Below are 15,117 nucleotides of genomic sequence, written 5' to 3'. Positions count from 1 at the left end.
GTTGTGTGGTTACTTATACAGTTACTTGTACGGTTATAATATTAATAATTATGGCCCTTGCAGCATTCGGGGGAGAGAATTTGTATCTCAGAATTAGCAAATAATTCAACTTACATCTCCGTTCACCATTTTGCTTTTTTTTTTTTTAAATGTTTTATTTATTTTTGAGAGAAAGAGAGAGAGATAGACTATGAGCAGGGGAGGGACAGAGAGAGAGAGGGAGACCCAGAATCCGAAGCAGGCTCCAGGCTCCGAGCTGTCAGCACAGAGCCCGATGCGGGGCTCGAACTCACGAGCCGTGAGATCATGACGTGAGCCAAAGTCGGACACTTAACCCCCTGTGCCACCCAGGCGCCCCACCATTTTGCTTTTAATAAGTCTTCCTTTTCAGTCATTCTGAGCCTTCTTCTTAAGCTGGGCCAGAACCACCCTGGTTTCCAGGCTCTTCCTCTGTGTGAACTTGTGAGGGGTACTTGCTGATGTCTCCAAACAGAATGTCGCTGACCATGTACGCGCTGGCAGAAATAATCATACGTAAGCCACAAAGGTCATTTTTGAAATTTAGTGGCAAGGACAAAAGTAGTGTTTCCTGGCGACCTACTGATGGCCTGTCCTTGCTTGATGCTTTTGTATGTTAACTTTAACCCTCCAGACATTGTGTAGCATATTGCTTTTTTTTTTTCTTTTCTTTTTCCGTTTTACAGCTGAAGATCAGGAGTGTTAGAAAAATTGAACAAACTAAGATCACAGGACAGAATTAAGGTTTAAATTCAGGTCTTTTGAGTCTTAATTTAGGGTTCTAATCTGAAGTACAGGAAGATTATCACGTGTGTGCTTATGTATATATGTGCACATACATGTAAACATAGCATGGCAATATTATGTTGCCTTCAGTGTTTGAAATGCATTTTTTAAGTTTATTTTTTTGAGAGGGGGAGGGGCAGAGAGAGAGAGAGAGAGAGAGAGAGAGAGAGAGAATCCTAAGCAGGATCCCCACTGTCGGCACAGAGCCTGATGGATGGCTTGATCCCACGAACCTTGAGATCTTTTTAAAAAAATTGTTTTTTTAATGTTTATTTATTTTTGAGAGAGAGACAGAGTGTGAGTGGGGGAGTGGCAGAGAGAGAAGGAGACACAGAATCGGAAGCAGGCTCCAGGCTCCGAGCTGTCGGCACAGAGCCCGACGCAGGGCTCGAACTCATGAACTGCGAGGTCATGACCTGAGCCGAAGTCGGATGCTCAACCGACTGAGCCACCCAGGCGCCCCCAGACCTTGAGATCTTGAGCCAGATGCTTAACAAGCTGAGCTGCCCAGGCACCCCTTGAAATACAATTTTAAGTTTCTTCTGACGAAAAATATGTCAAATCAAGTTGCCTGTTGTGTATATTTCTTACCTTTGACTTTGAGAATGCCTCTTCAGGGGCAGGTAGAGAGGCTTTGTCACTACTGGGGGGTGGCCGGGTCATGATGGGCAGCTTCAGTTTTTACAGCCTACTGATGTAGACCGTGGAGAAAGAGCACCCTTTCCCAAGGGTTCCTCCCAGGGTCCCGGATCCGGGACTCATGGGCCTGTGCTGGGCCCCTCTGTCTTCATCCCTCTTCTTTCTCTCTCTCTTCTCTCTTCCTTCTTTTTCTTAATCTTAATGGGCCAGGTGCTCTGCTAGTTTCTGGGATTAGGAAGATCTGTAAGACTTTGCCCTTGTCACTGTGTTCCTGTGCTCTAGAGTGGGGCACTATGACCCCACCTTAAGTGTAGTTCAGGGTGGGAACTACTCTAATAGGCAGGTGTAGAGCTGTGGGGCCCCAGACTGGGGGGAGGCCCGTCCTGCTCACAGAGGAGCATCACTGGCACTGAGCTTTGATGAATAAATGGATTATGCTTCCCATGGGCTCAGGGTAGGGAGGAAGAGGGAACATTCTGTCAGTGACAGAGAACCCCCGGTAGTCTTACAAGAATACTCTTCATACAGTTCTTACAAGATTTGCACAGCATGTGGTGTTGGCTGTTGGCAAAGACAGATTGTCGCCCAGCACCTGCACAGATGGGTTCAGAACTCATTTCCACCTGTGTGATCACCGAGTGACATAGCTAAGGTGCTACATAGGGGTCTGATCATTGGCTCAGATCCCACACACAAAAAAAAATCAGTTTCTGTTCTAGAATGACTTGAGTAACATTTGTAAATGTAGACTAATGGCTAATTCTTAATATATTTTGTTCGTTAGCTTATTCCTGTACAGCTGTTCTTTTTAATGTTTCATGACAAATACCGTATCATCCTTTCACATCAAGCAAAACCAACATAATGATGGCCATGCTGAGAATTTGCACAGGACCTTATTCTTCCTAAAGTTCTTTCCTGTGTTCTATCTCCGTCTCTACAGATCTGTTAGTTAAGAAATTGCTAGAATCTCTAATCAGAGATGAGGAGACTGACTCAGAGAAGCTAGAAGACGTGCGAGGTGGTTGAGAAGTGCAGGGATGGATGAGCGTTCCAGGCTCTTGGCCGCTAAAGCTACGCTTTTCCAAGATCGAACCCCTTGTTTTTGTAAATGATGAAACCTGGCATCGCAAATAGGAAGGACCAGAGCATAGAGGTCACAGAGGAGAAACTCACATGTTCACATTTACTGGGAACCTTGTTGTACGTGCGTATCCGTTTTAGGCAGGGTGAGAGTAGGTTGTGTCAATCAGAAGTCTTTTGATTGTAAAAGGAGAGACAGATCAGCTCACTTAACGGATAAACCTGGTGGCTGACCAGACTTCCTCTAGGTCTCTTGCTCTGCTTGCCTCTGTATTGGCTTCGTCACTACCGGGGGGTGGCCGGTCATGATGGGCAGCTTCAGTTTTTACAGCCTACTGAACTAGACCGTGCAGAAACAGCACCCCTTCCTCAAGGGTTCCTCCCAGGGTCCCAGATCTGGGACTCACGGGCCTGTGCTGGATTACGGGTCCAGTACGGGTCAAGCTCTGGGCTCAAGGGTGCAGCATTCTCGTTGGCAAGATGGGGTCATGTTGTGAGGGCAAAGGGGACACGTGAGATAGAAGCTCTGTCCTCTGATCTCTTTTTATATCCACTTGTCTCTCAGAATCAGACTATGCGTGGCTGGCAGATCATGAGTCAGAACATTGAAAATTAGACCTAAGGGGAGAGAGAGGACATAAGTGAATGGAGACAGAGAAGAGGTGACTGTGGCTGCCCGGCTCCCTGTATGCCATAAAGGTGTCCTGGGTGGGTGGCATGTGTGTTGGGACTGACAGTATATGAGGCCTGGCTGTGGATCATACCGCCAAGAAGGATTGAACATCTTCTAAAACCCTGCAGACCAGTTACAGAGGTGATCGTGTGCTTCTCAAAGCTAGTCCCTTAATGAGACAAGCCCGAGTCAGGTGATTCTTGTGTGTCTTGTGGATGTGGGAAGGACTGTTCAATTGTGATCAACTCTATGAATCTGGAATTTAATGAGTTGTCTTTTCAGTTCTTTCTTTGGAAATCACCATTAAAAAACAAACAAACAAACAAAAACCCTTAAACTAATCCCAAAAAGAGTATGTGCCTTCCCTGAAACTGGTGTTAGGGGTGTCCGAATCTGGCTTACAGATTTTTCTTCTCACTTCTTCATGGCTGTCACTGTTATAGCCTTGTCATCTTTCCTACTTTTGTTATTTTATGACCTTGTGCTCTGTGCTTCCTTCAAGCAAAGCTGAATGGCTTCCCTGCATAGGCATACAACAACGAGAACGTACGGGACTATGTATCTTCTCACGTGCTGGGGGTTTGAGGGTGGGAAGGCTAATCCCATTCAGCATTTTCCATGAACGAAAAACCATGAGGTGTATTTGACCTTTTATTTATGGAAATAGTAAGAGTAAGGGTTGTAGTACTTTCACAAATTTAGATGAAAATACGGAGAGAAAATTAGATATTCTTAAGCTACGGGTGATGGGAGGGTCTAAATCTTTCTATTTGTTGACATTTGGGAAGTTGTTTTTTTTTTTTTCAAGCTTTTCTGGGAAAAGGAAATTTTTCGGTAGCCTCAAGGACAGTAATGCCTGAGAGAACTGAATATTTAAACGCAGACATGACTCAACAAAAACAGTCATTCTATACTCAACTAAGAGAACTTTTCAAATTTATACAGAAAGTTGCCCTTACAGAATCATGTTTTTATTAGCACCCTCAATGTTAGCTATTAATTGAAGTGTTGATTTAAGCCCAGTGATGATGAATGTAAAACGGGGATTGTGTGGGACATCAAAAATGCGTTTCCATATTACTTGATGTTTAGATTTTAGAGAAATAAGAATAAAGTGATAGAACCATTTCGGTCACTAACAAGCAGAATGAATATTTAACGGGTGTGACAGTTGTCATCATTATGCTAATAATAGGAGATGGGGCTCTAGTAAGATTAAGCATTAGCTATTCCGGTCCCTCGAGGAAACTGTAAAATTCAGCTTCGCTGCGTTGTAATTAGAAAAGAAGTGTATTTAAATACCGGAAAAAAAAATCGGAGGTACCTCAGCAGAGTATGCCGGGGGCATGTGCTTGGAGCCTTTTAATCTCTAGGTGTGGCCTGTTTTATAAATATTTCCATAGCATTTATATACTTGACATTTGGTAATATCGCGTTGTATAATCATATCCATATGCTTTGCCTTACAAAATAAAATGAGACCACCGGAGCTCAGAGTGGCTTAGTGACTTGCCTAGGGTCACGCAGACGGCGCAATTGATAGGATACAGACCAGGCAGCTGGGCCACGCTTTGCGGCCCTCTCCCTCTGTCACCTGCCGTCCGGAGGCACTGCTTCCGATTTTAGCAGCTTCTCGGGCCCTGGCCTTCCCTGAGTGGGATCTGTGGTTCCTCTGTTGACTTTTCGTTTCCTTTCTTTCACTCCCCTCCTTCTGTTAGGTCAAGTACAAAAGAGATTTTGAAGAAAGCAAAGGGAGGGGGTTCAGCATCGTCACGGACACTCCTGAACTCCAGAGGCTGAAGAGGACTCAGGAGCAAATCAGTAACGTAGGTGACTGTTCGGTGCCTCGATCACCCTAACTCGCGTGTCTGGATGAGAGAATGAGGTTGGGACTTGGAGGTGTCCTTGTCGCTACCGTGGGCAAGCGGTTCTCAAGGTGCTCATAAGATATGCCAGGCTCAACTGGGGAACTCCTTCCGTTTGATTTCATCACGGTTACCTAGAGCCTCACACTTTAATAGCAATGACTATATTTCTGAATAGATATTTAACTTATTTCATTAAAGCGACTTGCGAAATACGTTCACTAGAGAGATCAACTTGATGACAAGAATTGTGTACTTAGAAATATAGTCATCGCTATTAAAAGAGTTGTTATAATTTAGCATCTTATGCCATTTTTAATGGTTCTCCGCTTTTGCGTTTTTCCAAAACAGGACTTTTATAGGTAAAATTATACACCTGACAGTTTTGGTTTTGGGTGTGGCTAATCAGACAAAAAATATATACACATAAGGCTAAGTATCTTGAATAATCTTATTTTGCTAATTGTGTGTATGTAAGCTTTCACACTTTAAACTAGAAATTTGTTGAAATGATGTATTCCATCGAATTTCTGAAACAAACATTTACGTATGACGTTGCTGTGGATTTGAAAGCTGTATCTCGTTAAGTAATATATTTTTCCTGACAAAGAAAATTGAGGAGAGCATCAGTTCCCAGCACATTAGGGACCAAAAGTGTTAATTCCGTACTACGTGAAGGCAGATAAATAGCTTATCTTCATTTTCATAATTCATGCCTGTGATTATGTTTCTTCCAAAGTTTCTTTGAAGTTTGTCGAAATGTATTTTTTTTTCAGAAAAAAAAATCAGTTCAGTGTTAGGTATCCAAGAGGACATACGTATGAAAATTGACAACTATGTACATGATACAGAAGTATGCACAAATCTGCAAGATTCATGCCGTGTTTCATGAGAAGTGTATCTTGTGTATTACTTCCACCGAACTTTGTGTGTTATAAACGATGTTTATAGATGTTATAAACAATGGAGCCTTAATTTCCAGGAAGTGTTTAATTAGCAGATGGTTTAAACTCGCTGATGTTTGGCCGTCATCATTATATATAACAATTTGGAGATAAAATTGTAGTATACAATTTGAGAAAGAATTTTATTTGTGAAAAAAACCCCACAATGATGTGATGTTTTGAAAAAACTTCTTTAGGGAATAACAGGAGGTGGAGGGAACACTTTGTTTTGCCATATTCCCTAAGGTTTATTCATTATTTGCTCTTTAAATGGACATTTTAGGTTTGTAAGAACTTTTTTTTTTCCTTTGAAGGTAAAAGGGATGCATTTTAAAGATTCACGTCTTTTGTCCCCTCGTTTTTCTCCCCCGTCCCGACAACCCACCAGTCATGTGTTACCACCCTCATCTTTCTTCCTCTTCCTTCTTTCTTTAAATTAAAAAGTGATTTTTGTTTTTTAAAACGTGAGTTAGGGATACGGCACTGGCAGTTACACAGAATAACGTTTCTTTCTTTGGATTATTTTTGGGGAACTTGAGAAAAAAAACAAAACAAAACCCAAAATAATGCCACACAAAACAAAGTTATATCGTAAGTCACAAACTGTCACAGAAATATATTTCAAAAAGAAGTAAACATTTCTACTCTAAGACATCCATGGGACAGCTACCATAAGGATTGCAGTCAATCGAAAGGTAAGCCCTTTAATTTATATTCAAATTAAGTCAATATTCATATTTAATAAGAAAAGAACTGATCATTTCACCAACCTTTATCATTAGCAGGAATATACATTTTATTCAACACGTGGAGCTGTCTGCAGATCCATTCTTAATCACGCAAAAACCCCTTTTAACACAGGTACGTATAGGGACGTATGAATCTGTATGTATCATATACGTGGCAGTATATACAAACACCATTTGGATTAAGCCTGTGATGTAGACAACACTGACTTTTAAAAGCATATAATTGAGACGACACCTAAATTTATTTTATTTTATTTTATTTTATTTTATTTTATTTTATTTTATTTTATTTTATTTTATTTTATTTTATTTTGCGATTGTCTTACGTTAGCCCCTTACCAGTGTTCCAAGGAGTTCTGGTTCTTAAGTCATGGTGAGGCGTAGTCATGTTTGAATAGCAGTAAAGAATATAGATATCATAATATTACCATTAGGGATTTATTCCTGAAGAAAGGAAACTGTTAAATATACTGAGGTCTCGTGAATTTTTTACTCATTAACAAGGCTGCAACTTTATGAACTTTTTCCGTGACCTCACAGGGTTTTCCACATTACTCAAAGATCTTTTTTTTCTTTTTTTTTTTTTTTTTTCCTCTAAGAAACTTGGGCTAATATGGAAGGTGGCACTTTGGTTAGCCCAATTTTCCACATTACTTTCAGATAAACCCAAATACCGAAACATGTGCGCCAAATCCAGACAGATATTTTTGACAGTGGCCTGGACTGTGTCTGTTTGGAGAGGGAAGGGGGTGAGAAAATGTCCAGACTGGTCTCCACCAGAATTTGCCTGCTTGGGGTGCTTGGATGAGCAGACTCATTCTGAAATTATAAGCCATATGACATTCAAGCTACAAGTTTAATACAGGCTGATGTAGGTGGGTTATTAAGTCGAGGTCTTTGTATCTTTATTTTTTCCGTTTGCTTCATTTTCTTGTTTGTGTTTACTTTTACTTACTTGTTTTCCTTATTTTTATCTTTGAATATTGTATGGATCTTTCTAAGCTGCCTTTAATCCCTTTCAGACTAAAGAAAGTAGAAAGACATAAAACTGAATTTAATGACACCTCTTAGGTGTTTTGGGCAATGTGCTGTGGATGAATGGGCATTTTTGATTGCTTGTGTCTGTATTGGTGTTATGAAATTTTCTCAGCCACTCTGATTCATTTGTGCAGGATTTGAAATCATTTGGAAATACCCACTCAGTCTGCATCTGTTACTGAGATGTGGGATAGAACACAACCCATAAATTTGAAATTGTGTGTAATGAAAGGGGTGAACGTGGGTTTAGCCTTGACTTCTTTTTTTGGGGGGATCTGTAATGACAGCATATTGAATCTGGGAGATTTATGAAATGCTGCTATTTAAAATTCCTCTCTTATATTACCGACTTAGTATAGCTGCAGAAAGAATAAGAAAAGAGGCCAGGTTTCAGAATTTACTGAATGGTTGGAAAGAAACAGAATGGTTTCTGAAACAACAACAACAACAAAATTCCAGAAAATTCCAGAAAATGCCTAATTGTGTCCTCCCACGACCCACCAAAGTCCAGGGTAGAAATTCAGAAAGGGCAGACATGACCTGGTGGAGCTCCACATTTTCTTTACTTCTTGATATTTTAGGGAAATGTTCTTAAAAGACAACGTACAGTCTTGTATCAAAGAATACTGTGCCTTTGGACATTTTCAAAAACCGTTTTTCCTGTTGTCCTCAGACCTCTAGCTCGTGTGGGTAATTGGAAAGGTGGTTTCTGACGCTGGTGGTTACCACCTTCAGGTTTATAAGCAGTGCATTCAGGATACCTGCAGTTGGGCAGAGAATCACTGCTGACATCTAAGGGACTAGGTCGGGCCTTGAGAAGATTATTGATGTGTTTCATTCTGCCTGCTTACGCACTCATTTAAACTGCGCTTTTAATTAGCTGAGACAGTCTATAGATAAATTGTGAAATGAAAGGGTAAAGTCCAACCCCAAGAGACTTTTAAAATCTTTGTGCTATGGATAAAATCTAGATGTTTATTTTCTAATTTACTTTAGGTAATGGAGAAATATATGGGGGGGGAAGGGGACCCCCCCCCCCCCCCCGCCAAAACCAGATGACAGGATCCTGTATTTTGCGGACTGACTGATAAGTCTGCCGTTAGGTGATTTGTCAAGATTTGTGTCTGTCCTTGACTCACAGAGGAAATAATTTGTGTGTGTGTGTGTGTGTGTGTGTGTGTGTGTGTGTGTGTATGTGTGTATGCATGCAGTGTGCCTGTGTGTGTTGGCTTCAGTGGGCATCTTTAAAACACCCTTTCCTTAGATCACTGGCCCATAGACAACACAGGCAATAATATTTTCACCCGCTCTATATTCCTTCCCTTCCCCCGTCAGAATCTATAGGTTTGGTTATCTTTCCTGTTTCCCAAATACCCCTTCTTACTACCATTTTCAACGTAGCGTAGCCATTCATAAAATGTTCACTTGCTTCACAAGAAAAGCTAAGATTGAAGCCTTTTTTTAAAAAAACGTTACAGGGGTGCCTGGGTGGCTCAGTCGGTTAAGCATCCGACTTCAGCTCAGGTCATGATCTCGTGGTCCGTGAGTTCGAGCCCCGCGTCAGACTCTGGGCTGATGGCTCAGAGCCTGGAGCCTGCTTCCGATTCTGTGTCTCCCTCTCTCTCTGCCCCTCCCCTGTTCATGCTCTGTCTCTCTCTGTCTCAAAAATAAAAATAAAACGTTAAAAAAATTTTAAAAATAAAGATAAAAAATAAAATAAAAAATAAAAAAACGTTACAGAGCAAAGAGTCTCTTCTCTAATTTGATATTGAAATGTAATTATTTTTAGCTTTTTTGATACAGCTACATAATTTTTCATTGACTTCTTAGAATGCAAAATAAATTATGTGTCCATTAATAAGCTCACATGGATGCTGATGATTTAGTTCCCTGAGATTTTGTGAGTTAGCTTCAAAAATATTAGATTATTGGAGGCAAACATGGCCTAATAATTGAATAGCAGTGTCTATGGGCTATTAAAATATTTGATTCAAAGTTAGGTTGAGTGTAAGGGTGAGCAGGAGGGTAGGGATGATTATCTAGGGATCTGGTCTCTGTTTGTAATTTAAATAAATCATTTTGACAGAGACTGACTGTGGCCATGTTCAGGCTGCTGACGGTGTGAAATTGAGTTGTATGGTGGACAGAAGACAAGCAGTCAAGAGAAATCCCCAAAGGCAAAATTTGTTATGTAATTGGGTCAACTCATGCATGAGAAATGCATGCTAATTGTAAACTGGTGGCGAAATTACAGTGTAAGAGGCAATTAGGTCTTCTATGAACCTGAACAACTGATACAGAAGGATTTCTCTTTCTTTTTACATTTAGCAAACATAAAAAAGTTTCTTTTTTTAAAGGCGAGGAAGGTAAAAATCAGAAAGACATTCAGTGTTGACAGAGAGTATTTGTTAGTTTTGTTCCTTACACAAGAAGCATAACTTTTATATGCCATGGAACATTTATCTGAAAGCTTCTGATTTTGAGTGGTAAAGTCTAATACATTAAGTAGTTGGAGAGGAGAATCGGACGGTTTTTTTGATATAACTCATAACCAGGTTGATTAGCGTAGATGAAATAACAGAGATCGTTATTAGGTCAGTAGCTTAGATTTAAGCCCTTGGAGGCTACTATTTTCACAGAGTGAATTTATATGTCACTGTAATGGGCTGTACCTTACCTCCAACTTGTCTCAACTGGTAACTCCCATGTATTCCTGAGTAATAGTGGGTAAGTAGCATTATCTTTAAAGCAAAGATCCATTATGTCAGAGAAGGTGATAGGGCATTAACATGTATTTTCCTTATAATACCGAACACATGTATGAATGCTTTATTTGTTTCGAAACACTTTGACATACCCAGTCTAATTAGATTCTCTGAACAACCTCTCCTCAGGGAAAGTATTTCTATAAGGCACACTTAGACTTTCATGAGAAAAATGTACGGAAAATCACCTCTCGGTCCTTTCTCGTGTCCAAATCCGTGGTTTCCCTTACACCTGGTTTTGCTTTATTTTTCCACCTAGGGCAGAACTTCAAAGGTTGATCTCTTCTTTTTATCCTCTGGTTTTTAGCCACAGCCACTTAAAGAAACAAATACATCCCAGACCAGTAATTACTTGTGCATGGCAAGTACAAGGGTTGTGGCTGTAAAATGGCATTGTCTAAACGGGAGGTGGGGGAGGGCCCCCAGAGTAAAAGAATTAACACATATGACACTTTTTTTTTGGAAACAGAGATTAACGATCCCGCAAACAATTTCTGAAGATCCTTCTTTAGTGAAATTCCTTTCCCTCATTCTTTTCTTTTCTCTTCCCCTGTGTTCAGGCCCCTTAGCCTGCCTGAGTTATTGCGGGACCTCCTAATTGGCCTTCTCTCCTTCCAGGCTCCTTCTGGAGCTTTTCCATTGTATCTTGAACACTGGCACCAGATGAGTCTTTCTAAAATATCTCTTTCATCAAGACCCTAATTATGATTCACTAAGAACTTCCCTGGGAGCTCCACTCTGCGTAGGACAAAGTCTAATCTCCGAAGCTCTTTCATTCTGACTCTCAGGGCCCTCCACGATCGGCTCCTAAATTACTTTTCCCCGTATCTTTCACTGCCTGTCAACACGGTTCTTCCGTTTCTTTTAGGCCTGACTAAGTTAGTCTGTCCTGGGCTTTTGCATGAGTCACTCCTCTCGTTTGGCACAATTTCACAGTGTCTGTAAATGATCCTGGACCCACACTCAGACCCCAGCTACCGCGATCTTTCTCCTCTCCCAATCACGACAGTGCTTTGCTCGATGGCACCATTAGCCGCACCGCTCATTTCACACATCACGTTCCACAGTTTGGTCTGAAGGAGCATTTTCACTGGTTATGTGTTTTACTTCTCTAGCTTCAGGAAGATGAAGACCATCCACGTCTTCTTCAATTTATTTTTTGCCTCTCTAAGAATGCATATCATGGTGCTTTGTACTTCACCTTTCTGGTCACATCCTTGGCCCTCCCTGCCCTCGCTTGGTTGTGGGAAGAAGTCTCTAAACTGCTCCTGCCTGCCACAGGACTGCCTCTTCTCCCTCCCGAGCCGCTCTCTTTGTGGTTTCTTGCAAGTTCCTAAAATGCACATCTGATCACGTCACTTTCTACCTTAAAATCTATCTCTTGCTCGCTATTGCCTTTGGGATGAAATGCAAATACTGTAGCAGGGAATATGAGACTGTCTGTGGTTTATTGCCAGATGAGATCTCCAGCCTGGGGGTCCCTCTTGAACCCTCAGCCCTATGCACTTTACACTTCCATCTGGAAGGTTCTTTGTACCCTTTCCATATCCCTTCTACGCCCAGAGCCTACCTCTTCTTCCCTGGCCTTCCTCTTTCTCTTGGCATCCTGGCAGTCTCGTTCTGGAACTGCATGCTGAGTTATCTTCCTCCTGAACTGAACTCTATGAAGGTTCAGGCTTTTTCTCTGTCACCCCAGGGCTGAACACGGAGCCACGTTTGATAAGTGGATGCATTAACTTCTTGGCCCAACATACCTTCTTCTCAAGGCTTCTCACCGTGCCCGAGGCTGTCGGCTCCCCTATGGCTTAACCAGGACTGCTTCTGTAAACACACCCGTTTTGATACTTTGACCAGCGAATCCCCTCCAGTCTTGTGTGAATTTCATCGTACAGAGGAGATTATTACAAGCCGTTCTGATAGCTCTAGATCTATCTTAATCAAAGCATCGCTTTTAAGGTCTGTGCAGATACACATCAATTTCCTTCCTTAAAACTCCCAGATCTTTCCTTCATTCCATCGTTCTGTAGCACGATGAAGTTGCCTAATAAATAGTCACTTAGGAAATGACCGAATTTTTTTTTTTAACGTTTATTTATTTTTGAGAGAGGGAGGGGCAGAGAGAGAGAGGGAGACAGAGAGTCTGAAGCAGGTTCCATGCTGTCAGCTCAGAGCCTGATGGGGGGAGCTGTGAGATCATTACCTGAGCCAAAGTTAGACATTTAACTAACTGAGCCACCCGGGTGCCCCATGACTGAATTCTTTTAAGGGTATTATTTCCTCAAGTTTTTTTTTTTTTTCTTTTTCAGAAGAGTCTGCCTTACCATCCACTTCTCAGTCTAAGCAAATCAAATCTTTCCTAGGATATGCACCACAGTAGGGTAGGGAACCAGCACATCCTTTCAACACAAAATTGCTAATGCCTGGAATAGTGCTTGACAACGTAGCAGGTGCTGAGGAAATGTATGTTGTGTACATGAATGAAGTGATAATATTTAAAATATTGACAAATTTGCACATTCTTTCTCTTGAAACCTCTCTTTGCAAGGGAGTTCATAGCTTTTTTTTTTCTTCAGAGTTTATTTATTTATCTTGAGAGTGTGCGCGAGCAGTGGAGGAGTAGAGAGAGAGAGAGGGAGAGAGAGAATCCCAAGTGGGCTCCACGGTGTCAGCACAGAGCCTGACAAGGGGCTGGAAGTCACAAACTGTGAGATGATGACCTGGGCCGAAATCGAGAGTCGGATGCCTGACCGACTGCGCCATCCAGGTGCCCCCCAGAGAGTTCTAGCTTTGAAAGTTGCTTCAAATTTGTTGTTTGTTTTGTGTTGCTTCAGAACACCCATTTTTTTCACTTTCTCCTATTTTTACTTAAACACTCAGTGATTTCTATAGTTTTCATCGAAAGTTTATAGCAGTATTTTCTCAGTAAAGCAGGAACATTTGCTTTCTAATGTGGCATTTAAGAATTTCACTGTATTAGGGGCGCCTGGGTGGCTCAGTCGGTTAAACGTCTGACTTCAGCTCAGGTCATGATCTAGCGGTTTGATGAGTTCGAGCCCCACATTGGGCTCTGTGCTGACAGCTCAGAGCCTGAGCTGCTTTGGGTTCTATGTCTCCCTCTCTGTCTATACCTCCCCCACTCATTCTCTCTCTCTCTCTGTCTTAAAAATAAACATTGAAAAAAAAAAAAGAATTCAGAATATCAGTGTATTAGAAATCCACCGACCACCCCTGTTTTAAAATGTCAGGCAATTTATTTTTATCTTGTCTTATCTTATCATATATTATCTCATCTTATCGTATCTTATCTTATCGTGTCTAAATATCTGATAAATGGGACTTGCATTAGACTGTCCAGGCTGCCATAACAAAATATCACAGGCTGCGTGGCTTAAATCACAGAAATTTATTTTCTCACAGTTCCAGAGGCAGGAAGTTCAGGATCAAGGGCCAGCAGGATTGACTTCTGGTGACAGCTCTTGTCTTGGCTGGGAGAGCACACTTTCTTACTGTGTCCTCGTATGGCCTTTTCCTACATGTATGTGTATAAGAGAAAGAGGTCTCTGGTGTCTCTTCCTCTTCTTGGAAGGACACCAGTTGAATTGGATCAGGGCCCCAGCCTTTGACCTCATTTAACCTGAATTACCTTCTTAAAATTTCCATCTCCAAAGACAGTCACACTGGGGCTTAGGGTTTCAAGATACGAGTTTTGGGGGAGGGGACACAATTCAGTCCATAATGGGGACAAATGAGAAGTGATCTGCATACATCATAGGGACTTTTGAGATAACTAAGTAATATACATTTTGTAATCATAAGCTCCTATCATAAGTCAGCTTCTTTAGTAGAGGTGGATTACAATACCTTGTGTCATCTCAGGAAAACTTCTACATCCGGATTTAAAATTTTTTTTTCTGTTTTCAAACTGAACAATTTTAACAACAACAACAAAAAAGAATTTCCTTCTGGGTCCTATTTCCGATCCTTAATTGGCCCTTGCAAGCCTCTTTATTTGTGGTTTTGAGCCACAGTCATTTATAGAAACAAAGATAGCATATAGTAGTAATTACGTTTTCCAGGTCTCAGTGGAATGATGGAGCTCAGAATGTAGATCTCACATGTCCTGTGCTGGCAGTCTGGCCTGGACAGATGTGAGGGAAAGGAGGGCAGAGGTGTGACAATAGAAAAGAAATATTTCTGTGCCACGGGGAAAGCCGAATAAGGATGAGCTTTTTAAAAAATGTTGCAATTTCCAGCACACAATACAGATTAAAAACTTACAAAGTATCTGAATTTTCCTCCAGATTTTATTATACCCTTTGGGACATACCTACTGCGAGCACATACTGAACGTTAAAGAAGATCCGGTAGTCTTGCCTACATATTTGTGGAGTCGCCAGATGCGACCGTCGTTAATAATTATGCCACATCATTATAACTTTGGTGGATTTTTGCAGGTAGGTTTGAAACCGGTTGTTCTTCCAGCTAATAAGTGTAATAGTCGCAACTTATTAAGAGGTCATGAATCAAAGGAGACATTATAAAGAGATTTAATTAGAA

The 15,117-nt window shown here is 41.2% G+C and overlaps 1 protein-coding gene and 1 long non-coding RNA gene across 5 annotated transcripts in view; both read left to right on the top strand.

Annotated features, from left to right (window-relative positions):
- Nucleotides 1-15,117, top strand: part of NEBL (nebulette) — a 363,233-nt gene that overhangs the window by 187,461 nt on the left and 160,655 nt on the right. For 2 of the 4 annotated variants that reach the window (XM_030321282.1, XM_032593838.1), the window contains exon 4: nt 4,918-5,025. In XM_030321282.1, the coding sequence (XP_030177142.1) occupies nt 4,918-5,025 (108 nt within the window). Of the gene's footprint in view, nt 1-4,917; nt 5,026-14,870; nt 15,015-15,117 lie in introns of those variants that run through there. The other 2 variants (XM_030321277.2, XM_030321276.2) reach the window with 1 other exon arrangement.
- Nucleotides 5,032-8,839, top strand: LOC115518062. The gene is made up of 3 exons (XR_003970160.1): nt 5,032-6,703; nt 6,791-6,869; nt 8,792-8,839. It is a non-coding gene; the product is annotated as an uncharacterized LOC115518062 (long non-coding RNA).

Source organism: Lynx canadensis, chromosome B4 (assembly GCF_007474595.2).
Source record: "Lynx canadensis isolate LIC74 chromosome B4, mLynCan4.pri.v2, whole genome shotgun sequence".
NCBI lineage: Eukaryota > Metazoa > Chordata > Mammalia > Carnivora > Felidae > Lynx > Lynx canadensis.
This window is presented reverse-complemented; position numbering and strand designations above follow the sequence as displayed.